The sequence below is a fragment of the Sceloporus undulatus genome, chromosome 2 (genome assembly GCF_019175285.1).
Source record: "Sceloporus undulatus isolate JIND9_A2432 ecotype Alabama chromosome 2, SceUnd_v1.1, whole genome shotgun sequence".
Lineage (NCBI taxonomy): Eukaryota > Metazoa > Chordata > Lepidosauria > Squamata > Phrynosomatidae > Sceloporus > Sceloporus undulatus.
The window spans coordinates 197,453,867-197,480,365 of record NC_056523.1 but is presented as its reverse complement, the minus strand read 5'-3'; the positions used below and the strand labels follow the sequence as shown (position 1 = coordinate 197,480,365).

The 26,499-nt window shown below is 42.1% G+C and overlaps 1 protein-coding gene across 1 annotated transcript in view; it reads left to right on the top strand.

Moving 5' to 3' along the window:
• CNN1 (calponin 1) overlaps positions 1 to 26,499 on the top strand; it is a 106,411-nt gene that overhangs the window by 60,447 nt on the left and 19,465 nt on the right. Inside the window, exons 2-3 of the mRNA XM_042448439.1 lie at positions 1,589 to 1,655; positions 2,161 to 2,431. Coding sequence (XP_042304373.1) covers positions 2,369 to 2,431 — 63 coding nt within the window. The 5' untranslated portion in view covers positions 1,589 to 1,655; positions 2,161 to 2,368. The remainder of the gene's footprint in view (positions 1 to 1,588; positions 1,656 to 2,160; positions 2,432 to 26,499) is intronic.

The window sequence follows — 26,499 nt, the reverse complement described above, 5'->3', positions numbered from 1 at the left end:
TATTGAACTTCATTCTCATTTAAAACTTGTGTTCAACCATGGGTATTTTATGGATTTCCTAAGTGAATGCTAAACTACCTGGGCTTTCAGAAAAAGCCTGGACAACACAATAGCCCAGGTAGTTTTTAAAAAAGTAGCTGTGTTAGTCTCATGCAGCATGAAAACCCTGTGATAGGGTCGCCATAAGTCAAAACTACTTGAAGGCACACAACAACAGAGCCAGCATGATATAGTGGTTTGAGTGTTGGACTATGACTCTGGAGACCAAGGTTTGAATCCTGGCTTGGCCATGTGAACCCACTGGGTGATCTTGTGCAAGTCACACTCTCTCAGCTTCAGAAGCAGGCAATGGCAACACCCCTCTGAAGAAACTTGCACTCTGTAATCATCCAAAGAAGTAGGCTGTTTATATCCACAAATGTACACACAAAAATAAAAACTAGTTAGTCTTAAAGGTGCTGCCACATTTCTTTGAAAATTACTGTAGTCAGTTAGTGTTGATGTGTGAAAATAATAAATCTGCTCACAAAAAGTCAGTTTCCTAGGGCTCAAAACTCTCTGAGAAGATTTGTTTTGTTATACAGATATATTCAGTGGCAAGGACTCTTGTGTTAATATACATGGTGTGCCGTGAAGCCATTGCCTTTCTTCATACCTCTGCTAATGGCTTGAAATTTGTGAATATAATTCAATTCTGCAGTTTTTCTTTCTAGCCTTCCTTTGTAATTTCATTCTTCAAGGACCAAGTGTAATCCTGCTTGCTGTGACAGATGTTTATGTAGCTTTCAATCCAAGCAGGCCCTTTGTATGCTTGTGGAATGGGGCTGTATGCTTGAGGGAACTCCTTTCAAGATTTCTCCTGGCTCTGATCCATGTGTTTTAAAGGGGAACAGCACAGCTGGGAACAGATGCCTCACCCACTTTTTATACCCAGCCTGACAGCAGTGATGTCCAACAAAAATGCTGTGGCCAAAATGTAGACCCAGGCAGAGTGCCTTGCCATATCTCCAGAACATGTCTGTTGAACTGAGCTGCACATATTTATGAGATGAGAACTACCTCTTTCTCATCCTTTTCAAGGGCCCTGGAATCTCTGAAAGGAGCAAGATATGTGAGGTTCAATACCTAGTGGCTGGGATGCTGTGAAAAATCTATTCCTCCTTTAAAATAATTTTACGGTTTATTTAATGGGGAGATTGTCCTTAAACTTGCAAAGAACTGCTCCCCAGCAGCATGTTGCTAAATCTGCTTTTCTGTCTCCTCTCATGCTTGCTTCCTGAAATCTGTTCACTGATTGTTTTAAAAAAGTATAGCAGATTAGTTGCCTTTTTTCCAGCTGCAGCAGCAGCAGACACTAAGTGCTCTTTTCAAGAAATCCCAATAAGTTCTTCAGTCAAGTGCTGTTTGTCAGTTCCCGCACCCTCAGCCCCCCCCCCCCCAGCCTAAATTCTTAGGCACAGGCAGGGAGCTACATTTGGTAAGGGTTTCTTATCTAGAAACATTGGACTCCTTAAGTCTATAGAGTCAGATCTGTTTCACAGCTGCTGGTGGGGAAAAGTGTCAAGTTAAACTGTTCTGTTCCATGCAGATTCTTTGAGGGAAAAAGTTCTTTTGCGAGGAAAGAAAAGGAGCCAAGCCAGCTGCCAAAGCAACATGTGAGTTGAAAATACCAAATAAGATGACGAAGCAAAGGGAACTGGTGCAGAAAGGGTCAGGGAGGCCCAGCCAGACAGCAAACAGAGGGCTGCCCCCTGAATGACTGGGCTCTGTTTTTCTAGCTTGTTCTTTTGGGGTTTTGAGGCATGAAAAGGAAAGTGAGTGGCATAGATGCTTTCCTTGGGAAAGGTGCTGGAAGGGAGGGAGGGAGGCCTGAGCAGAAAACTCAGAGAGAGAAGCACACAGAAGTAGTGCGCAAGAGAGACAGGAGGCAATGGCACTCAAGGCAGGGGGAGAAGGGCTGGGGATGCTCTGCCAGTCAGTCGTGGGCTGGGGATGCTCTGCCAGTTGATCCCATCCCATCAATATGTCCCCACTTCTCACAGGTTCAAGCTTCTATAAATATTTAGAATATCTTAGGGAATCGAGTGAGCGGCAGAACTGGATGCCCCCCAAGCCCCCCAAGGCGGAAAAAATGACACCATCATTTCTTAATACCAACAGGCTGACATCAGCATCCCTGGCAGGTGGCGATTGGCCACGCAGGCTGGCCAATGGAAGGACTCCCCATCAGATGGGAGAAGGGGGAGAGCCGGAGAGCAAAGAGTTTTTAAAAGTTGCAGGGAAAGCCAGAGGAGAGGCAGACTCAACGTGCACCAAGGAAAGCACCCAACCCCACTGAGGAACAGCAGCACCGCCACACGTGCGCAACATGTCTGCGACACACTTCAACAGAGGCCCCACTTATGGCATGTCAGCTGAAGTCAAGAATAAGGTAAGATCAACACTGCTGCTGGTGGTGCAGACTTAGCATTGGAGGATGCGCTCCATGGAATGGTGGTTCTTAGTCCCAGGGGTGGAGACTGTAGGGTTATTCAGACAGTGAAAATAATCTAGATAGAATCTGAGTTGAATCTTTGTTGTTCACATGAATTTTGAATGCATCTGATTAAGGGTTTTTTTGGGGGGGAGCGGCCAAAAACCCCACTTAACCTTGAATAATTGACCTAGTTTTTTTCGGAGTTTTTCTAAAGATTCAGATTCTCAGCTGTGTGAATAACCAATGTGAATAGATCCGGGATAAACCGGGATAAAACTAAGCATACCTTGAATGTGCTTTGAATACATTTGCATCATCAACACCATCTTTATTCGAGTACTGACACCTGTGAGCAACTGAACTTGCCGAAATGCTCACAGATGCGGTTCCATAGCGTGAACAAACCCAGAATGCGTGAGTGAGAGTCTTGTTGTGCTAGAAACAAGAATGTGTGAATGATCCTTTATCAGTTTACTGAGGCACCAGGATGTCCACAGGTAACAGAGCCTAGAGCTTCAGGGCATCTAGTGGCTAGTGCTGTCTTCCTTAATCTGGTGCTCTCCAAATGTCTTCAGCTACATCCACTAGGTGACAGAGTGATGGTCTTTATAGTACAAGTCTTCTAGAGGGCACTGTTGGGAAAGGACAGACTAGTCAAAGGGGTCAGGACAGAAGAGGCTCCACATTCAGGGTGTAATTCCAGGTAATTAAAATATATATTCCATAGTTTCACATAATAAATTGTGAAGGATTTTGGAATGGACAAGCAAAACCAAATTTAATGTGGCAACTGGTTTTTTTATGTTCTAGGATTTTCAGTTTGAGACAATTTAGTTATTTATACAAATGGTCAGTTTTTAAAAGATCTTGTAGGCAATATAGTTATTTAATTATAGGCACAGACTACTGCAAATGATCACAGTCGGAGTCAATCCCAGTTTCCTGAGGCAGGAGTGGCAGACACCAGAAGCTATGGAGTGGGGCTGATTATCTATAGGAGGAATGGGGGCATCAAACTAAACCAAATCATTGCTTTTGTATAACGCATTTCAAGTGTGAGATGCAATAAACCTTACAACACACATTTTGTAGACCACACTGCAGAAATAGTCCAGTTTGAAACCACTTTAACTGCCTTGTCTTAATGCTAGGGAATCTGAGAACTATAGTTTACTGTGGCACCAGAGTTCTCTGACATAGAAGGCTAAATGTCTCACAAAACTATAATTCCCAGAATTCCATAGCATTGAGCCAGGGCAGTTAAAGCAAACTGGATCATTTCTGCAATGTGTTTTGCACCTGAGACTATATCCCCATATTGTGGATGGGACTACTGAGGCTGGGAAAATGGTTGCTTGCCTATGGCCCTGTACTGTGTTTGTGGTAGTAGCCAAATATGAACCAGGCACTCATTTGTTCATGTTCATAGCCAGTATTCACCTTTTCAAACAAGAGATGGACTAGAACTAAGAAAGAACAAGTGTATGACAACCAAGTTTGCCATGTTCAACAACCTTTGATTCGGAGACATAGCCATGTCAGTCTGAAATAGTCTCAAATGTGTTATAAGATCCCTTTGCAGCCTTTAGTGATGACAATGTTTTTATTCTTGCGTGGAAGATCATTTTATACCCATTTTGCAGATATGAAACTGCTGAGATAAAGGGACTTACCATCATGAACCAGCCAAGCGTACACCGTAACTGTTATTCAGTCTCTCAATGCTGCTTAGGTTATGGTCTGATTGTTGTGAAAGAGAAGTTTTTGTAATGAGCATTCTGGACAGTTTAGGCTTTTATAACGCCATCAAGAGCACAACCCTATGCCTATTTACACAGAAATATCCCAGTGGATTCAATGAGGCTTATTTTCAGGTAAGTGGGTATAGAACTGCAGTTTGAGTTTCATGCCTGAGAACAACCACAAATTCAGAAAGGCCAACAGAATTAAAAACATTCCCAAAAAGGCCCCATCATTGCAGTCATACTGGAAGAAGCTGTGTTCAGATATCAGTGTGGCATAGTGGTTTGAGTGTTGGACTACAACTCTGGAGACCAGGGTTCAATTCCCAGCATGGCCACAAAACCCACTGGGAGTGACCTTGGGCAAGTCACACTCTCTCAGCCTCAGGGGAAGACAATGGCAAACTTCCTCTGAACAAATTTTGCCGTGATAAGTTTGCCTTAGGCTTGGCATAAGTCAGAAATGACTAGAAGGTACAACACACACACACACACACACACACATTCTTCTAAGGATAGTCCATACTTTCTGATACCTCTGCTTGAAGAAACACTTTCTCTTGTTTTCCCTTAAGAAAGCATCACATTCAATAGGACTTAATCCAATGTATATGTGAAGGTTGCCATCCTGATTTCTTATTTTTCCTATTTATTTTTAAATTTAGTTTGAATACATTTATTTTATACCCCACCTTTCTTACACCATGAAACTTGAGGAGGGGTATGTGTGCGTTGCACATATGGAGAGAATCCCAAACAGTTTCCCATCCCAGGATTGACCAGACCTGGATCTGTAGCTATTGACAGTGGGAGGAGGGATGCAAGTTCATTGCTCCTCCCAAATAAGAACCCCCCCCCCCCCGCCACCGCCTTGAATTTTTCCATAAATTCCCAAATTGATAGCATTGCAGTGACTTAAAACCTCAGTTGAATATTTGGAAATACAGTTAAGTTTCCAAAGCAAATGGGCAGGCCCTATTCCTAAGAGAATGCCAACACAGCAAGAGAATAGTCCTGAGAAGGAATAATTTTCAGTGTCCCACTTTCTGTAATGCTAGCAATTGGAGACTGAAGAAAAAATTGGGGGGCGGGGGCAGAATTCTTATTTGTGGACAATGCTATCATAACAACAACCACCCCCACACATAGCTGCAACCCTGATTAGGCCTATGCCTATTTCCTCTAAGTTCTATGCGCCCTCAATACACACACTGAGGGTTGCAGTGGAAGAGTCCATCTTTGCAGTTATTGCTGAGCAAGGGGATCCAGACCCAGCTAGATCAGCCCAGAGCACTTGAGATGAGTGCTTAATACAGGGGGACAGTCTTGAAGGCTTTGCTGTGATAGGACTCTTACAGCCCATTACTGACATCTTCAGAGGTATAGTGAGCTGGCTGCTTCAGTTGCCTAGTCTATTGCATCATTTGGAGTTGGGTGTGTGTGGGAGTCTGAGTACACCATGTCTTCAGTTACAAGGGGTGAAGGACACAGGAGAACCAGCATGGTGTAGTGGTTTGAGTGTTGGACTGTGACACTGAAGACCAAGGTTCGATTCCCAACTCGACTATGTAAGCCCACTGGATTACCTTGAGCAAGTCACACTCTCTCAGCCTCAGTGTCAAACCTCCTCTGAACCACCAATCTTGCCAAGAAAACCCATACTGGGTTCACCTTAGGGTCACCATAAGTTAGCAATGACTTTAAGGCATACAACAAAGAGAAGAACATAGAGCTTTTCTCTTTTGTGGTGTCCTCTTCATTTTCGGAGGAGGTCCAGGGAGCAGGATAGGAGGACAATATGGTGTCCAATTATGCCACATTTCAGTTGGAGTTACTGGATTGTACCTTTGTGTAACAGATAGTGTGGTAATGGATGGTATGGCCAAGCACTCTCCCATTAGCGACAGGCAGTCCTACTCCATACTTATGGCTGAGGACTGTGCTTAAAGAACCAACTACGCGGTGCAAACTGCTTGCACAATGATTTACATTGTGTTTATATTGTGTCAACAGGACTTGTGTGATCCTGAATAAGAACCCACTCTTGCCCTACCTCCAAAAGTGCAACTGCTTATTTCATGGGTTGTGTAGGATTGTGCCTGTTCTAATTGCCTATTATGGTGACCACATTAATTTCATAGGCAAGGAATGCTCAGAGGTGATTTTGACAGGTCCTTCCTCTGAAGTATTTAGTGGAGTCTCCCAACCAAGTACTAAACAGGGCTGACCATGCTTAACTTCCAAGAGCAGATGGGATCTGGTGCCTTAGGGTGACGTATTTGAATGAGAGACCACCAATGAATACCAGGTGCTGTAGGCTATATTTAAGAAGAAGGAACTGGCAAAACCACCTCTGGGGATTCCTCACCTGAGAAAACCCTATGAAATTCATCAAGTCACCATAAGACTGGTGACTTGAATGCAGCTTATGTGTGATTGAAATAATAGGAAGTAGGAGGATGGGGCCCTCATTGCTTTCCCACAGTTGAAGTACTGCATGGGACATGATTCAGCAGAACATTCTCCTGCACAAGTTTCACAGAAGTGAATTCAGTCATGCTCTAGTGGAGCTTCTATATATTCCAAGAAGGATGACACAGAACAACATCCTACAGTGGTTTGTTGCTCAGGCCTTAAAATGTTGTGGTGTAGTTAGCAGCCTTGCATCTGCCCCTAGCATGGGAAGCTGTTGTGTGGCTTGGCAAGCCTTCTCATTGATTATTTCTCTACCTCTCAACTGGAGGAGCTTTTTTCTTTTCTCCTGTGCCCCTTGCCAATCCTATACAGCTGGAAGTGGAGGGAGCAGGGGAACATGGGCAAATGGTGGGACTCATTACTGGAATCCTATTGTCCTATTGGAGAGAGCCAGTGTTAGAATCATAGAATCTTTTCCATACGGTTGGAAGAGACCTCAGGAACTATCCAGTCCAACCCCATTCTGCCATGTACGGATACACAATCAAAACACCCACAGCAGATGGCCATCCAGCTTCTGTTTTAAAACCTCCCAAAAATAGGCTCCATCACTCTCCAAGACAACATCTTCCACTGTTGAACAGCTCTTACTGTCAGGAAGTTCTTCCTAATGTTGAGGTGGGATCTCTTTTTTGTAGTTTGCATCCATTGCTCCAGGTCCTAGCCAAGCTTGTTGCATCCTCAATAAAGGCATATCTTTAAATGTTTAAACAGGGCTATCATATCACCTCTTAACCTTCTCTTCTCCAGGCTAAACATACCCAGCTCCCTAAGTCGCTTCTCATAGTACAGTTGGGGATCTCAACACTAGCCTAGAAGCATGAATGGGAGCATTTTTAGGGCTGCAAATCTGAAGGGAGGGACTTTTTAGATCATATGAAACATTCACATGTGGATGGGAAGGGCTTGGGCCCACACTTTGCCTACAAAAGGTCTCTGTTCAATACTTTGAATCTCCCAGTAGGACCGGAAAGTATTCCAGTCTGAAACCCCAGAGGGCTGCAGCCAGAAGTGAAATGAGATGGGCAAATGGTGTGACTCAAGATTTTAAAATGGCTTATACTTCTGAAACACTGTGATTGATTAGGGAGCGTAGATGCTCCTCGACATACCCCTTAAACCCTGTTGCTCGGCTTTCCCATCTTTGCATCCTTTACCTCCCAGGGCTCACTGTGAGCACTGGCTCCATCAAAAGACCAGTCCCTTCCCTCTCCTTCCCAGCTGCATTCCTCAGCTACCGTCCTGGCCAGCACTCCCCACTCTGCTGCTGGAGTCTGGGCAGCAATAGACTCACCATATATGGTCACTTTTGGGGTTTCTTTGTAGGCTGGTTCTATATAAGGCATGGTTTGGCAGGGTGTGCATCTTGCAGGCACACCCTGACTGCCCTGAGACCCCAGAGGGGACAGATCCCTCCACCTCTATCATTTCACAGCCACAGCAAAGTTAAGGGCTCCCTACATTACACATGAGCATAGGGTTTTTTTCCCTAATAGGAGGAGTGAAATCAGCATCCTTTCTTGAACAACGAGTTTCTCTAAAGCCCCCGTAAGAAAACAGTGCTATTCAAAACTTGGGTATCCTTGACATGTGTTATGTTGCCACCCTGTTTCCACTACAAATGCAGCAGAATTTTGGCTGTTTCTAAGGATACAGGAGTTTACAGTCTTTTGAGCTGCACTATTAATGAGCCACCATTAATGTGACAGCAAACTTGGTTACAAGTGCAAATGTATTTTATTTCTTCAGGCTAAAAAATAAAAAAAAATTCTAGTAATCTCTATTTTGTCAGTGCATTTTAACTGGGAATTAGAGGTGGGAAGAATCAGTCTGGTTTTGTGATTAAACTCTTCTCTGACTGAAATAATAAAAAATAACTGAATTTGTAACTATCTTATTCTGCAAACATGTATCACTGAGAATGAGCCAGTCTGTTTCACAAAAACTTCTAATTTTCACCCTTTACGCTGAACAACCTAGATCCTCTCCACCATAAAAACTCATATGTTATTTTATCATCAGATTATCTAATACCTTGCAGAGAGTTATCAAGTCTATCTAGATTTCAGTTAAGTACAAACTGGAGCAACCAAACGGGATCTTCAAAGGGGTACCTTTAGACAGCAACTCCCAGAATCCCCCAGCAAGCTCGCCTTGTGTACATTCTTGGTGTTGTAGTCAAAAAAAGATAGAATCATAGAGTTGCAAGAGACTACAAGGGCCATCCAGTTCAACCCCATTCTGCCATGCAGGAACTCACAAGCAAAGCACCTCTGACAGATGGCCATCCAGCCTCTGCTTAAAGATCTCCGAAGAAGGAGAATACACTACTCTCTGAGGGAGTATGAACAGCTCTTACTGTCAGGACGTTCCTCCTAATGTTGAGATGGAGTTTCTTTTGCTGGAGCTTGTATTCATTGTTCCATGTCCTATTCTCTGGAGCAGCAGAAAACAAGCTTGCTCCATCCTCAATATGGCATCCTTTCAAACACTTAAACAGGCCTATCATATCAACTATCTCTTCTCCAGGCTAAACATCCCCAGCTCCCTAAGTCTCTCCTTAGAGGGCTTTATGGTTTCCAGACCCTTCACCATTTTGATCAACTTCCTTTGGACACGCTCCAATTTGTCAACATCTTTTTTGAATTGTGGTGCCCAGAACTGGACACACTATTATTCCAGCTAGGGTCTGATCAAGCCAGAATAGAGAGGCACTATTGCTTCCCTTGATTTAGACATTATATGTCTGTTGAAGCAACCTAGAACTGCATTGACCTTTTTTAGCTGCTGCATTGCACTGTTGACTAATGTTCAACTTGTGGTCTACTAGGACTCCTAAATCCCTTTCACATGTATTCTTGTTAAGCCAGGTATCCCCCATCCTGTATCTATATATTTCATTTATTTCTGCCTAAGTGCAGTACCTTACATTTCTCCCTGTTGAAATTCATTTTAGTAGTTTTGGCCCAGCTTTCTAATCTATTCAGATAGTTCTTTACAGCCTTGCCAAACACAGTATTTCAGCACTAAGCACTTCTTCACCCACTTGCAGTAACTTTTGCATACTTAACTCACAACGGTAGCTACAATTGACCACCAACACAGAACAGGAGTCTGCTACCACTTCATGTGGTGGCTATTTTGTAGGTATTTTCTTCTAGCATTGTAACCATTGGCTTAGATGCTAATATAATACACCTGTCCCTCCCTTTTCGTGGACTTGGAGTCTGCAGTCTCACTCTTCATGGGAGGGACAAGCAGCGAGAGATAAAATGGCAGCGCATGACTGTGTGCAGCCCCACATGTGCACCTTGGGTGCATGCACCATTATTTTCAATGGGTCTCAAATATTTGCGAGTCACCATTTTCATGGGGGGATGGTCTGGAATGGATCCTTCGCTAATTCGGAGGGGCTACTGTAATTAGGAAAACCAGAAGATTCTAATATCTAGATATGCTACAAAGTATCATTGTCATTAGCTATGGAAATAACTTTTTAACAAAAACTCTTGGAAGGTATTTTGCTTCCAGACAATTAAATAAATGGGGCTGCCTTAGCCAGAGAATAGCCAGCTATTCTAAGCTTCTTCAGTTCTTGCATTTGCAACTCCTCCTCTATATGAGAGAACATTGTCTTCTTTTCCATTGTGGTTTGCCTATCTTCCCTTAGGAGAAGTTGAGCAGCCACCTGAGATGGCACATGCCTTGTTTCCAGTGGTGAAATAAGATTCAGTTGTCATTATAGTCAGCTTCTGCACATGGAAATGGCTGGCTGCCATTTTGCCTTTTACTGCAGGTTGTAAAATGTCTTCAACCAGTCCTGTTTTTCCAGAAATTGTGACAAGGCATATGAGTAGTCTTCTGCAGATTTGGGTATTAGACTATCTGGCAAACCTACTAGCTCAATGCTATAGACTTGGCTTATTGTTTTATAGAGGATGCATATGACTCTCATTGTTAAGTGCAACCTGAATCTGGTTGAAATGTATTGAGGGTATTACCACTATCTGTGCTGGAACTTTATTGGACATTAATACACTTGGTGTTCCTGGCTAACTCCAGTGGAATCTATTTGAGAAGTTAGGGTGAAAATAGAATCCATGATGAATCCAGGTTGCATCTCCATTGTTCACATGCATCCTGAATGCACCTGGTTAATTTTTTTTGGGGGGTGGCTACCAAAAACCCTACTTAACCTGGGATAATTAAGATGTTTTTATTAAAGTAAAACCTGAAAAACTACTTTTTTGTGACCAGACATGCTGCTGGAGTTTGAGAGCTGTACTCCTAAAAAACTATTTTTTTCTAAGTTCTGGAAACTTTGCCATGACTTGTACTGTTCTTGTTGTGACAAATGACAGCTGTGCATACCATGTGGTTGTTTGTTATCTATGGTCCAAAATGCGCTGCAGAAATAATCCAGTTTCAGATCCTTTAACTGCCCTAGCTCAGTGCTAGGGAATCCTGCGAATTAGTTCCCAGAATTCACTAACATTTAGCAAGGGCAGTTAAAGTAGTTTCAAACTGGATTATTTCTGCAGTGTGTTTGGGACCTTTAGCATACAAATGTTTATTTTGCATAATATGCAGTTGCTTGTTTTTCTGAAGCTATTCTATGATAGTGTTCTGTCATCTCGCTTCCCTGTCTTGGAGAAAAATGCAAAGATTAAAACATGGGACAATCTGTGACAGTAAAACCATTTGAGATCAGTGCTCCATCAACACTGTGGGAGCATGAACAAAAGCTGAAACTATAACCATTTATTGCTTGTACGTCTTGAAGTGTAAATCTATAACAATGAAGGCTGCAAACAAAGTGGTTAATCCACTTTCTTCTCTTTTTAAAATAAAAAGGCACATTAGACATATATTTTGTGATGCTTTAAAAACATTCCCCCCCAACACACAAATATTTTTATAGAGAGACCATGTGCTTTAGTGGGGAAGGTATTAGACTGGATCCACAATAACCTGAGTTCAGCTCACTGAATAACTGAGTCAGCCAAACCTATCTAATAACTGAGTCAGCCAAACCTATCTAATAGAGTTGATATGTAGATAAGTTTTTATTATGTATCACAGTATTTATTTTACTGGTAAGTATTTCTGTATTGCCTCCCACTGCCTGCAAGGGCTCCTGAGGTGATGAACAGATAAAAACCAATTAAAATAATGCAAAGATTTGGGGGGGGGGAACCCATTTTAAAAACACAATAAAATACTCATTAAAAAGTCCTAAAAGCAAAGCTAGAATCCAGTTTTGAAACAGTTAAAACAGCAGTTTCGAATATTGAATACCATGCAGAAAAGCACTTTGCAGACCTGGGCTCCAGAACCAGCGCATTGTTCTTACTTTGCTGGCTATCGATCCGGCTGAGAAGCCTCCCAGTAGCTGTTTCTGATGTGAAAATGGGGTGCCTGGCTGCACTCATGCGGCCAGGTGCCCTGTTTCCATATCAGTCATGGTGATTGTGGGGTTTCTCAATAGGACTGATGGCCAGCAAAGTAAGGAGCATGGGGTGGCATCTGAACAGCCCTGGTTTGCCACAGAGTTTCCTAGAAACTACATGCAAAACCAAGGGCATTTTAACCCGAGGTAAAGACTCTTTACTCCAGAGTCAGACCGTATCCTCTGGATCCATGTCTGGACAGGCAGGATCAAACCCAATCCTGTCCCCAAGATTTTGGTCTACATTGTCTGAACTAGCTGATGTGAGGCCAGGGGCAAACCAGGCCTTTTGGTTCATGTGGATGACCCCTCAGTTGTGACATTGCAATTAGGGGATGCCTTGGAGGCTTGATTGGCACCAAGTCCGGTTTCATTTTGGTGTCACGTTAAAACCTGGCTGTTTATCAAACCTTTTGGGCCTCACATATTTAGTTCAAATACTATGCATAGTTTTTTTTTTTCAATTACAGTTGTCCCTCCTTATTCGCTAGGGTTAGGGGAACAAGACCCCCGTGAATATGGAAAAACCGCAAATAACAAAAATACTGTTTTTACCTGAGAGGGCACCTCTCTAGGAATCTCTAGGTCATCCAGTGCAACTCTGTGGTCAATATTCAACATACACTGACCATAGAATGGCACTGGAGTAGCTACAAATGATCTTTCAGTGCAACTTTTAGTTAAAGTTGACCACAGAGTTGCACTGGAGGATCTAGACAGTCCTAGAGAGAACATATTAATGAACTCTGTGAATAATCAAATCCACAAATATCAAAGCTGCAAATATGGAGGGATGACTGTATTTTAATCTTTTAAACCTATTTTAGCTTATTAATAAAGGCTTATTAGTCTATTTTAAATACAGTAGACCCTTGTTATATGCTGGGGTTTGGTTCCAAGATCCCCTGTGTATAACAAAATCCATGTATGCTCAAGTCCCATTAAATATAGTGACATAGCAAAATGGTGTCCTTTATAAAAAATGGAAAATCAAGGTTTGATATTTGAAATTTATACTTTTTTTGGAAGATTTTCAAACTGTGTATGCTTGAATCCATGTATAAAAAATCCGTGTATACGAAGGGCCAACTGTATCTTTTTATTGTTTTTAATTATTTTAACCTGTTGGTATTAGTTTCACCTCTGTGCTTCCCTGAGACTTTTTGATTTGGGGTCAGGATAGAAATATTTAAATAAATAAATCAGTGTCTGCAAAATTAGTGATCCACATCTTTGGTCTCCTTCTTACTCTTTCTTTAGGGCAGCACAGACCTGCACTTTGTGTCGGCCTGTATGCACGGTAAAGGCTGAGCGTCCGCACGCTCAAAGACCTTACCACGTTGCCCAGGCGCCATCTTGACGTGTGCCTATCTACACGGCACATGCCATGATGATGCTCATTATGTGCAGTGCCTAAATGATGCTGCGCACAAGGCAAGGGGGGGGATTTGCTGTTGCAATCACAACAACCCCCTGTCTATGTTCTTATTGAATGTATGCATGGTATTGCTGAAACTTCATATCTGTTCTGTGCAATGGCTTCTGAATTTAGGAATTTAGGACTCTGAAACATTGTGGCATATATTCAGTGTTTTGGTGAGCCTGCAGAGGCTTTCCAATGGCTGCTAGTCAGGCAACTTGCATATGCTCTTTTATACTACCCCACTTAATTCCTGAATCCTCCATTTGTACTGTTTTAATTAAACTAGATCATTTGGTTCAGGATTGATGGAGCACACTGTCCTCTGGATGTTGTCAGATGTCAACTCCTACCAATCCTAACCAGCATAGCCAGATGTAAGAAAGCTTGGAGTTGAAGTCCAGTAACATCTGGAGGGTCACATCTTGTCCAGTGATAAAATACATTTGCTACGTCTGAGTGGGAGTTAGCATGTCTCTGTATTTTGTACATTATAAAAAAACAAATAAACCTATAGTTAGGACCAGGAAACATGCAGATGCTATGTGCACTATAAAAAGAATCTGCTTATAACTAAGCATTTAGTGTGAACCAGAACATTAATGCGAACACTTTCAGTCTTCCTTATCAAGTCAACCACCCCAAAATGGAAGCACAAACTGAACTGCAATGGGCAGAATCAATAGGAAAAGTTCATTTCCCCCAAAATTACCACTCTTCTCATCATAATTTTTAAGCACTCAACAAACCAGACCAAATAATGTAGAATGTGATAAACTAGGTGCTGAAACCAGAGTAAAAACAGTACAGCTCTCTAAGTTGCCAGATGTGTACAACTCAAGCTAGGGACAGACCAACAAGTTTGTTGCCTGAATTGCAATAGCAAATGCCAGCCCACTGAGGTGCACAGTACCCAAGACGAGCCCAAAGCACTTTCTCAATTCAGTGAGAAAATCCTATAATGTATCTACATTTAAACTATTACTTTAATTTGTCCATTGTGCTGAAATTAAGAGAAAAACTCTTTCGATATTAGCATTGTGTTTTCAAGCACTCCATTGCCTAACATATTTGCTGTCTTTTTCCCCTCTGAGATGCAAATGCACCCTGAGCTATTGGTGCGAATCTTGTCTGCTGCTGCTGCTGGGGAAAAAGGACATTAGAAGGATCCATCCTATCCCCTATTTGCAGTGAGGACAAGCTGTCAAGTAGATACATTTCTTGAAGGGAAAGGTGGTGCTACTCAGTGGTTGTGCTCAAAATGGAAGATGTTTTAAAATCCCCCTTGGACAAAAGGTTCACATGTAGGACGTGTCCTGGAAAAGGTGTGTCTGGTCACCCTGGGTCTAGATAAGGCTAACCACAGTCGACCAGCGCAGATGAAGGCTTCAGCTCAAACTGTCCTTTCTATCTTCTGTTTTTGGATGAGCTTTATTTACCATCTTTTGTGCTTAGCTTTGGGAACTGGAGAATATGCCTAGGTGTTGGAAACTGCTAGTTGGTGTCTGACTATTTGAGCCATTCCCTTGACAAGAAATACAGTTGACCCTCCACATTTGCAGCTTTGACTTTTGCGGATTTGGTTATTTGCAGTATTGATTAATAAGTTCTCTCTAGGAATCTCTAGGTCCTCCAGCACAACTCTGCCAAAAGTTGACCATAGACTTGTGCTGGAGAACCTAGATGTTCCAAGAGAAAACACTTCTCTGGAAATTTGTAGGTCCTTCAGCATTTTTAAAAAACAACTTACAATATTCTCTAACATTAAAAATCTGAACTGTATTAACAGCAACAAGTTCATTAGTTCAAAAAGATGCTTCTCTTTAATATAATGTATACAGTATCCTGCTTTTCTTCCAATATGAGATCCACAGCAGCTCATAATCTGAATTAAAATGAAATATAGTTAAAACTACTAGAAGTACAAAAGGTTTTTTTAAAGTTTTTTTTAAAGTTAATCAAACAATCATATTAAAACATTAATTTGAACCCATTTTTTAAAAGGTAGTTAAAATATTATAATAACAATTAAAATACAAATTTAACACACCCAAGTTAAAAGACCTTCTGCAACAGATAGCTATACTCAAAGGCTTGCCAGTGAAAAGAGAACAGAAAGAGAATGTGAAGTTGAAGGCTTTCATGGCCGGCTTCCATAGTTTTGTGTGTCAGTCAGTCAGTCAATCTGAAGATGTCAGCCACAGCTGCTGGCAAAACAACAGGAATAAACTCTTCTAGAACATGGCCTCATAGTCTGAAAAACTCACAAAAAACCACAGAAGAAGAGCCAACTTTTGTAGGAGGGAATTCCACTGCCTGGCGCAGCCACTGAATAGCCCATGTCTTCGACAAACATGCCTATAAAGGTGGTATAAGAGAAAGGACTCCCCTGAGGGCTTGAAAACATGGCCAGGCTCAAATTGAGATAAAGGTCTTTCAGATAGTCTAGATTCAAGCCATATCTTTTGCCTCTTCTTGCCCTTCCACAATGAAACACAGCATCAGAAAGATCCATAGGCTAGCAACTCGTCAAAAGAGCAAACTATGCCAGTCTCTCATGGGTCATCAATGCAGTAGCATTCACTAGATGTTTATTTAATGAGACATCTTTATTATTAATCATTTAAATTTTCCAAGCCTAAAAACAATGTTCACTTTAACAACTGCAGAACAAACAATTCACAGTGTCACACTTGGGTTTTCACTTCAGTTGGTTTTTGTATCTCAGCCTGATAATAATAATAATAATTTATTTCTTACTTGCCTCTCCCCATGGCTCAAAATGGGGGATGGCATAGATTAAAATACAACATGAATCTAACAATTAAACACATATATTAAAACACACAAACATAGGATCAAAACAGGCTCTACACATTAAAATCATTCAGATTAGATTAATATGCCAATTTAAAATTGGTAGTTTAAAATTGGCTGGGTAGGTCAAGATCCTCTAATGTTGTCCCTTTTTTTCTATATCCCCCTACAAATACATGTCCAAAATCATTCTAAGAGGGCCAGGCAAAAGGTAGCTTCCATTATTTTATAAAGATCAAAAGCATCAAAAGGTGGCAGTGAAATATTAATCCATGTATAGCAGATCTCACATATTTTGCTAACAAAAACAAAAACTGAAAAAGTGGGTTTGCCGAAAGATGATTTAACAGAGTGCCTAGACTGTTGTATTACATTTATAGTGAAAGAAAAGAAAGGCCCTGCCTGCAAGCTCACAGTGTAATACACTCATCCCTCCACATTCACTAGAGTTAGGGGCACAGGAATCCCATGAACGTGGGAAAACACAAATAACAAAAACACTACCTGAGAGAACACATCTCTAGGAATCTCTAGGCCCTCCAGTGCAGCTCTGTGGTCAACATCTGCCAGACATTGACCATAGAATTGCAGTGGAGGAGCTACAAATGCCTAGTACAGTGTTCTCTTTAGGAATCTCTAGGTCCTTCAGTGCAACTTTTGGTTAAAGTTGACCATAGAGTTGTGCTGGAAGATCTAAATATTACTAGAAAGAACATATTAATAGAATCCGGGAATAATCAAATCTGCAAAAGTCAAAGCTGCAAATGTGGAAGGACGAGTGTACAACCATTACAAAAGGGGGAAAAAATAATGGCGAGGGAAGAGGTGAAACTTCAGCTTCTCCTCTAGCTTATAGATAGGTTCAGGTTATTCTCACAAATGCCATTATGTGCTTTTGGGGAAGCAACTCCCAAATGGCCCCTTTTCTCCTGGCCAGTGGATGAGGCCAGAGTGTCCTGCCCTTCAGCTATCTCCTCTTAAAATAGAATCGTAGAGTTGGAAGAGACCACAAGAGCCATCCAGTCCAACCCCCTGCCATGCAAGAACTCTCAATCAAAGTATCCCCGACAGATGGCCATCAAGCCTCTGTTTAAAGATCTCCAAGGAAGGAGCAAAATTTACTAACCTCAGGACCATCAGTTATGGTTATCGGTTATCGCTGCAGTCATCAGCACATTCAGAATTTGGTGAACAAACACAGATGATGTAAATTTTCTTGCAAATCAAAATGCCCAATGCTAGCACGACACAGGGGTCTTAGACAAAATGTCAGCTCAGGAATGAAGCATTCTGGACACACAGACCTTTCCATTTGTTCATCTTTTGACTACATTATTTTTATTACAGTTGTAGCTTACTCAACAGTATTGATGCACAATTTTCATGCAGGATTTGTGCTTGCCATTTAAGATGACAAATCTGCAGGCATGGATCTTATTACAGTCATTCAGAGGCACACTGTTTGTTGAACGAATGCTGATATCGAACATTTTCCCACCAAGTAAAAACAGATTGTTAATGCAGTGCTAGCCATGCAATGTGGTGAGCTGTCCAAGAGAAGGTAAACTTTCCCCACTTTACCTGGTGAACAGATAGTCCACAACAGGCATCACCCAGGCCAGGTTCCCCGGCAGTCACCTTGGTCACTTGCTTCAGAATCTAACTTTGCCTAGGTGACAGGCAGAGATCACTATAAGTCATAACCATGCCCCAGAGCAAAGGTCTCTAGCTGATTCACACAAAGGAGCCAAGCCACACATAACAGCAATATTTGAATGCCTGGCATTGCTCCCCCTTTCCATTCAGTCAGACAGGCCCTGTACAGATGAACGGCTCTGTGCCACCTGTCTTTCCCCATCATTGGTGCCGCAGCAACCACACTGTGCAGCACCTACGCACTGCCAAAACGAAGCCGCTCTAAATGGCTTTTTTGCAGCGCTGTAAAGGGAAAAGGCGCCGCCATGACGCCACTTCCTGGAAGTGACATCCGGATGCTGCATGGCAGTGATGTCATCATGGCGCCTGCCGTGTGGACAGGAGGCCGCCTTGATGATGGAGTCCGTACGGACTAGGGTTCCGGAGCGTGCGGTTGGTGCATGCTCTGGAACCCTAGAATCGGCACGGGCACACCGCTCCCTGCCCATCTGTACCGGGCCACAGTTAGCTAAAGGGTTTTAAAAGTTGTGCATAATTGTGGGGAAAAGGACATACCCTCCAACATTTCACAAGTGAAAATGGGGTCATGAGAGTGGTCAAGGTGGCAAAAGCTATTAATGCAGAAGAAGATGCAAGCTCGGTTTGTACCAATCGAAGCAAGCTGAAGACAAAGGGTGGATGTGGGAGAAGGAGAGAGAAACTGGGACATGTGAAAACAGTTGACAAAGCAGGGTAGCAGAAGATTAAGCAATATTGTCCCTGCCAAATTGGGACATCTGGAGGGTATGAAGTGGTTTAAAAATGGTCAACCATCGTGCCTAAAACTTCCAAACCAAATATGAAAACAGCATTCAAAAAGCTTTGCAAAGAGGTGTCGGGGTGCTAGAAAAGGTCCTCCTGTGTTTGTTTAGGCATTAGCTGCAAATGTGGTGATCAGCAAATTGCTCTTGTGTTATTCTCAGCAAGTCTGAGCAATTTCTCTCATGGACACCAAAAAAAAAAAAAAAAAAAGAAAAAGAAAAAGAAAAAGAAAAAGAGCAAAAACAAATAAGCTGGGGATCTTGAGAGCAGACCTAGCCCTCTGTCTTCCTCCAGTCAGCCTCCCAGTCCAGCATGTCAGTCTTTGAAAGATCCCAGCAGAGGGATAAATCCTTGTGAATCTGTGCAGACACATCCCCCATTTTTCTCCCAAGTTTGGTGAATTCCTTCTAGAGGGGACACAGCCTGTTTGGATTGGCAGAACTCCCTGGCACCAGCTGAAGGTATGAAGCTGCCTCATATCCAGAGAGAGGAAGGAACCCAGGAATACACACACACACACACACACACACCAGCCAGGCCTGCCAAGCACCAAGAATGGATAGGAGCAGCATGGGAGAGGAACACCATCAGCACATGTCTGAGAGCCAGCCCCCTGCCTGCGTAGGAGATGAAACTGGGCAACTTTCAAAGTATGCAAAAGCTGGCCCTTCTTAGGTGCCCAGTGTCTTAATAGCATTACTGTTGACATGGGTTCTAGGGATATGGCTAGGAGACAGCAATGACTCTGGTTTATACATTCCTTTCTGGGTTTAGTGCCAGGAGATTTATGCTGACATTCCAGCCCTGATCTAGCCTTCTAGCTCTTCCTCTGACTCACTACATGGCCTCAAAAGTCTTTCCTTTTTCCTTCTTTCAAAATGCATTCAAGCTTGCTTTTTAAATAATCATATTAGATCCTACTACTGCCAGGTTAACTACTGCTCCATCTATACACTGCAATAATTTTGAGTTTATTTAACAATATATTTCTGTTTATGGAGAAATCCCAGAAATGCCTGCACTCTCTCACTTATCTCTCAAAGCTGGAATTGTATGCCCAGGGCCCTCTCCAACAAATTTTCTGTCTTCAGGGCAGGCTTTCTTGTATCATCTAAGAATAGTTAGTGTATCACAGAAGACCTCAAGTGGACCATATTTTAGACTACAGCCAGAGCTTGGAAAAATTAATTTTGGGACTCCAACTCCCAGAAAATCCCAGCTAGCCTTGGCCATGGTGACTGGAAGATTCTGAAAGCTATAAAGCAAAAATAACTATTCCAGGTTCAATTCACCTGGAACTTTGTCCAAGCCTGCTTGGCATAAAGACATCAACTTGTCGGCATGCCACATCCATATTTTAAATCCAGGATGGATGGAAGTCTCTCACTATCTTCCACCAAAGACTAGGGCTTTGGCATTAAAACCATGGGTTCAAATCCTTGCTAGGACATAAGATTTTCTTGGTGCCCATTGACAAGTCTCTCAACATGAAGGTTAAGGTTAAATGCTTGTATTGGTCTATGACCATAATAATGATTGTTCAAGGTTAAATGCAGCAAAGTTACAAGGCGTCTTGTGTAAGCTGGGAGCAGGGAGATAACATGGCTAGCTTGTGGTTTTTTGTATCTTCTTTTTCATCAATCTTTCTACCAAAATTGGGACTCAGGGAGGCTTGCCATTTTCAAAGAACAATACAGATAAAAACGTACAAAAAGTGAACATTAAAATGGAATTAAACTATCGGTAATCAAAGTATTAAAACAGTTCAGATCCACACTTAAAATAATAAAATGCAGTTAAAAAGATTTAAAAAAACTCTTGTGTGGATGGGGATATTTTCTAGCTGTATTGTGATATGCAGAAGGTTTAGAGATTTGGATCTTGGGCACATTTACATAGAGCTTTCAGCTAAGGTCTATCTAGTAGTAAATCTACTGTCATCTTAATTTTCACCACTGCTTACAGGGTGTTTGTAAGGCTTTCCATTCAATTCATCTCTGAACAAATCTTGGCAAGAAAACGATGATAGGTTTGCCTTAGGGTCTCCTTAAGTCAGAAATGACTTGAAAGCACACAACAACAACAACAACAACAACAGCAGCAGCAGCAGCAGCAGCCTTGGTCTTTCTCTCTCCCTCTGTTTATGTAGATTAATATAAGTAAAATGACTTCCATCATACCCAGTAGAATGTGTGTGTTGGGTGGGGAGATCACCTATGGTTCTTCTGGTCCCCATACTAAGTATCTGTTGGTGATGCTTGGTCTCTTAACAATACTTTGTCCCTTAACAATACGGAAGTATCCCCTCAAACTGATCATGCCTCCAGATGGAGAAAAGGGTGTCAGGAAATGTCAAGGTTTATTCCCAGTTTATTTTGGGGAACCAGTTTACTTTGGAGATCCATATGATATTTTCTTCAACTCAAAGTACAGTGGAACCTCGCCATACGCGGGGGATCCGTTCCGGATCCCACCGTGTATGCTGATTTCCGCCTATGCTCGAGCCCCATTGTAAACAATGGGGCTCGTGCACGGCGGCGTGGAGGTGCGCGGGCCGCAACGGGGGCGCGTGTGGTGCAACAGGCGCGCGCGCTCATTCAACTGAATGGGATGCGCCGCCCCTTTTGCCCTGCGCGCGCCCAGCGGCTTGAGCGCGTACGCTCAAAGCCGCTTTAAAAAGTCCGCGTATGCGGAGGCCCCACTATATTTTCTGGGTGCTCTCCATATTACCAAAAACTTTTTATTCCCACTCCCCATGTCAATTGAAATTAACGTAGTACTTTCATTTGAGAAATGAAAGTAAACTTTCTCAAATGAAATCTACTGATTTCTTGCCTCCTCTGTTTTTGACTGTCTCAGAACCAGTAAAGATGGCGGCTGCCACACAGCTATTGTTTTCAAGCAAGGAAAAAAGAATGTTCGTACTAAAAAAAAGATCTGAATATTTAACTAGTATGATATTGCTAAAGAATATTAACAATTTGACTGTAACTCCTGAATAATACTAAACAGGGCTCAGTCTAAACTGGTGAAAATCAATTTCTGAAATGTTGTACAAGACTGGATATGACAGATGATCAGTAGGAGGGGGAAAACATGGTGATGGGGGACCTGGAATATTTCAAAAGAGGACTAGATGCAAGCCATCAGGTTGTTCAGGTTGTTGTTAACTGTTCCCAAGCCAGTCTCAACTCATGGCGACCCTGTGGATGAGACTTCTCCAAGATCCTCTATCTGCTCAAGTCCCGCAAATTCATATCCATGACCTCTCTGATTGAGTCTATCCATCTGGCATGGGGTCTTCTTTTCTTTTTGTTGCCCTCTACCTTCTGTTGCCTCTATCATCATTATTTTTTCTAATGTTTCTTGCCTTCTCATGATATGGCCAAAGTATGACAACTTCAGTTTAGTCATCCTGGCTTCCAAGGAGAGTTTGGGCTTGATCTCTTCAATGACTCATTTGTTTGTCTTCTTGGCCATCCACAGTAACCTCAGCACTCTTCTCCAACAGATACTGCCAAAACAAAAAGAATTAAAAACTTGAAACTTTGAGGCTGCCTGTTTGAGCCCTAACTGTCAACAGATAAAAGAAAGCCCTTCTTCACACATTAAATAGCTATTTAAAAGTAATTCTATGCCCCATATTAACATGAGGACAATGAGCTTGGTCTCACCCAGCACACCTTTCTTATTGTTCTGCCCTAGTAACTTGTCTGTAATGCAGGTCGATTTTGCCATCTCTCAACTTTATTGCAAATGGCAACCTATTTGTCTTCTCCTGTGGAACTCAATGGTTGTTGTCATTGCTAACTGCCCTTGAGTTGGCCTGACTCATGGTGACCCTGTCGATGAGACATCTCCAAGACCTCTGTCCTCCACTGCTCTGCTTAGGTCTTGGAGTTTCAGGCCCATGACCTCCCTGATTGAGTCTATCCATCTAGTACTGTATATGGTCTTCCTCTTTCTGTTGCCAGTGCCATCCACTTTCCCTAGCATTATCATCTTTTCTAATGAGTCATGCCGTCTCATAATGTGACCAAATTATGACAGCCTCCATTTGATCATCTTGGCTTCCAGGGAGATTTCTAGCTTGATCTGTTCGATCAAGGAATTAATCTGTTTGATCAAGGACTTAATCTGTTTGTCTTTTTGGCCATCCATGGTATCCTCAGAACTCTTCTCCAGCACCACAACTCAAATGGGTTGATTTTCTTTCTTTCCATTTTGTTCACTGTAAGCTCTCGCACTCATACATGGTAATAGGAAATATAATGGCTTGGATGATTCTGACTTTAGTGCTCTGCTCTATATCTTTTATTCTTTAGGATTCCATCTAGTTCTTTCATGGCTTTCAGTGGTACCACCGGAAAAATGAACCAGTTCTCTTGGAATAGACTCAAACCTTGAGTCTATCCTGGGGCTTCTTTCTTGGGGAGCTTCCAGACAAGGCCTCTTATCACACCATTGTCCTGCTTTGCTCACAGAATGTGATGAGAAATCTAGATGGCACCATCACTCACTCTTATAACCCTGCCAAGCTTTCGCAGTGCTTCTGACTTAATGTGGAAAATCTATTAAGGAGAAAAAGGTGGAATAGCTGTATAGTTGAGTGTGAGGAGGTTCCATCTGGAATTGCTCTTGGTCACTGCAGAGGCAGGCTGTGTCCAAAGGATGTGTGTGTGTGTGTGTGTGTGTGTCTTCAAGCTGCCTGTCAATTTATGGAGACCCCATAAACTTCATAGGATTTTCCTAGGCAAGAAATACTCAGGGGTGGTTTTGCCAGCTCCTTCCTCTGAAATATAGCTCACAGCACCTTCACTGGTGGTCTCCTATCTATGTGCTAACCAGGGCTGACCCTGCTTGGCTTCCAAGATCAGATCTAGTGCCTTTAGGTTATTTGTTGCTTTGCTCCTTCAGGTTTTTAGGCCATCTGAAAGGGCTCTTGCTGCTCACCATTAAAAGGCATAATGCTGCTAGTCCCTCTTTTGTCTCACAGAATTTTGTCTGGTAAGAGACAAAAGACAGAAGAAGAAAAAGGGAAAACATGTGAGGTCTGCAAATGGAAAGTAAAGATGCCTGGCACTTCAGTCAGCTTCTTAGAATGAGGTAGTGCACTTCCACAATAAAGACCTTGTTTGGAAGCACTCACAGATCCATGAACTGGCTTTTTAAAGAGAGAACAAGAGGGACCTCTAACAAAATATTCCTGACCAGGAGTCCAGCCAACCAGCCTGTTGTTTCCTCAACATTTAGAAGAACAGCCTCAGTCTTCAAAAAAACTATCTGGTCTCCTCCACATTACATTTTATTTCTCTCTAAATAAAACTTTGAGGTTCACCAGATCTACTGATATATCCCTCTTGTGTATGTTTATGCTGCTTTGGGTCCATACTCAGATCATCAATTTACAGTCAGTATCCATTGAAGGTATGTGGGTTAGTGAGAGTCAGCATGGTATAATGTTTGAGCACTGGACATGACTCTGGAGACCAGGCTTCAAATCCTCACTAGGCCATAAAAATCCACTGCGTGACCTTGAGCAAGTCACACTCTCTCAGCCTCAGAGGAAGGCAATGGTGACAAACATCCTCTAAATAAATCTTGCTAAGGGTTGCCTTAGGGTTATCATAAGTCAGAAAAGGCATGAAGGTACCTAACAAAAACAATAACAACAACAACGTGTGCTGGTGTATACTGTTAGTATAGGCTGGAAAACTAATTTTAAAAAGTAATTTGTTCCTTTTTATAGCAGTTGAAAGGTAATTCATTCCATTACCTTCTTGCAGTTTTCAAAAGGTAACTTGCATTACTTTTTGCACTGCTTCTCTTTTTCTATTATTTCTGAGGTTTTAAAGAGGGGAAACCTTATGGTTGATACAAGAATAGCATAAAGCATCAAATATTAATGTCAAAATGCCAGCCAATTCCTTAAAAGTAATGTTTGTAAGTAACTAGACATTATAACTCAAAGCATCAGTATAGTGTCATCATACATAACTTTTGAATGTTATATGTTCAGGGATAGCAATGCTGGTGATATAGCAAAGTACAATAACATCTAAATAATAACATCTAAAGAGAGAGTCAATGGACCGGGACTTTACTACAGTATTTGGGGTTTCTACTTCCAACAAAGGTAAAACATTTTAAAAAAGGACTGCATTTGGCACATTTTACCAAAACAGTACCTAATATTTTCCTCATGTGAAAGCATGGAGGATTCCTTTGAGAGATTCAATGTTCTTTGCCTGACATAGAGGTCTGTGACCTCACAAGGGACAGAGACATCTTGGATCTCAGAAGAAATAGCCTTTTTGTATTGCTAATGAAACTTCAAATCTATCTCCTGGGCTTTGGCATGCTTTGTTCCCATTGCACATGGCCAGAAGGAGGAGGGACCTCCTTGCACAGAGATCCCTTAACAGAACAACACAATAACAACATTTTGAGAAAATGCAGGCCTGTGACTAACATTGACATTTTATAATTTTTTTTCTACTGTATGATTTTTTAAACACCTTTGCTCAGCAAAGAAGCCAGTGGAGCTTTGAAAACTTGCATCATGTATTCTGTGCATTCTGGTTGATTAAATAAATATATCACTATTTTGTGGATTTTGGATGATATTGTACTTTCAAATGTTAATGGCCAAAGGAGGACCACCAAAATGGTGAAGGGCCTGGAAACCATGCCTTATGAGGAAAGACTGAGGGAGCTGGGTATGTTTAGCCTGGAAAAGGCAGGAGGAGTGTTAAATGGGGCTGGGATAGATGGTGGTAACAGGACCTTTTAGATCTGACCCTGCTTGTACTGTAAACCCCTGCTGAAGAAGAAAAGGAGACTAGAAACTATTCCCCTTGTGAAGGAGAAGAGTTACTCTTACTGATCCCAGGCTGAATGATTACTCAATGGAAATCACTAATAGAGTATCATGTCCTCGTAGATAAGCTAAAACTACAACTAGCTATTCATATATCTCCAGGATTGCAGAGAGTGTGGTGGAATATTAAACATGGTTGCCCTTTTAGAGTGAAACATAAACACTGCATAGTACAATATTTAGAGAGCCAATGTGGTATAGTGGTTTGAATGTTGGACTACAGTTCTGGAGACCAGGATTCATTTCCCCACTCAGCCATGGAAACCCACTGGGTGACTGGGTGAGTCACATACTCTCAGCCCCAGAAAACCTTGTGACAGGATCGGCTTCTTTGTGTGTGTTGCGTGCCTTTGTGTGTGTTGCGTGCCCATGAACCTATCATGGGGCTTTCTTGGTAAGATTTGTTCATAGTAGGGTTGTCATTGCCTTCACCTGAGGCTGAGAAGCTGTGATTTGCCCAAGGTCACCCAGTGGGTATCATGGCCAAGTGGGAATTGAACCCTGGTCTCCAGAGTTGTAGCCAGTGCTCAAACCACTACCACATTGGCTCTCAGGGTCATCTTAGGGTCCCCATAAGTTGGAAATGACTTGAAGGCACACAACAACAAAGTGGAATATTTACTAAATTTACTATTGTAACATAGTAAAGCCCCTATCAGCCCTGGGGCTTTACTATCCACTGCCAAGATGAACCCAATTTCAGGCCATGAAATTAATCTCTATAGTTCCTTACCAATTTAGCTGCAGACAAAGATTTTACCATTGTCTGTGTCAGATTTGGAA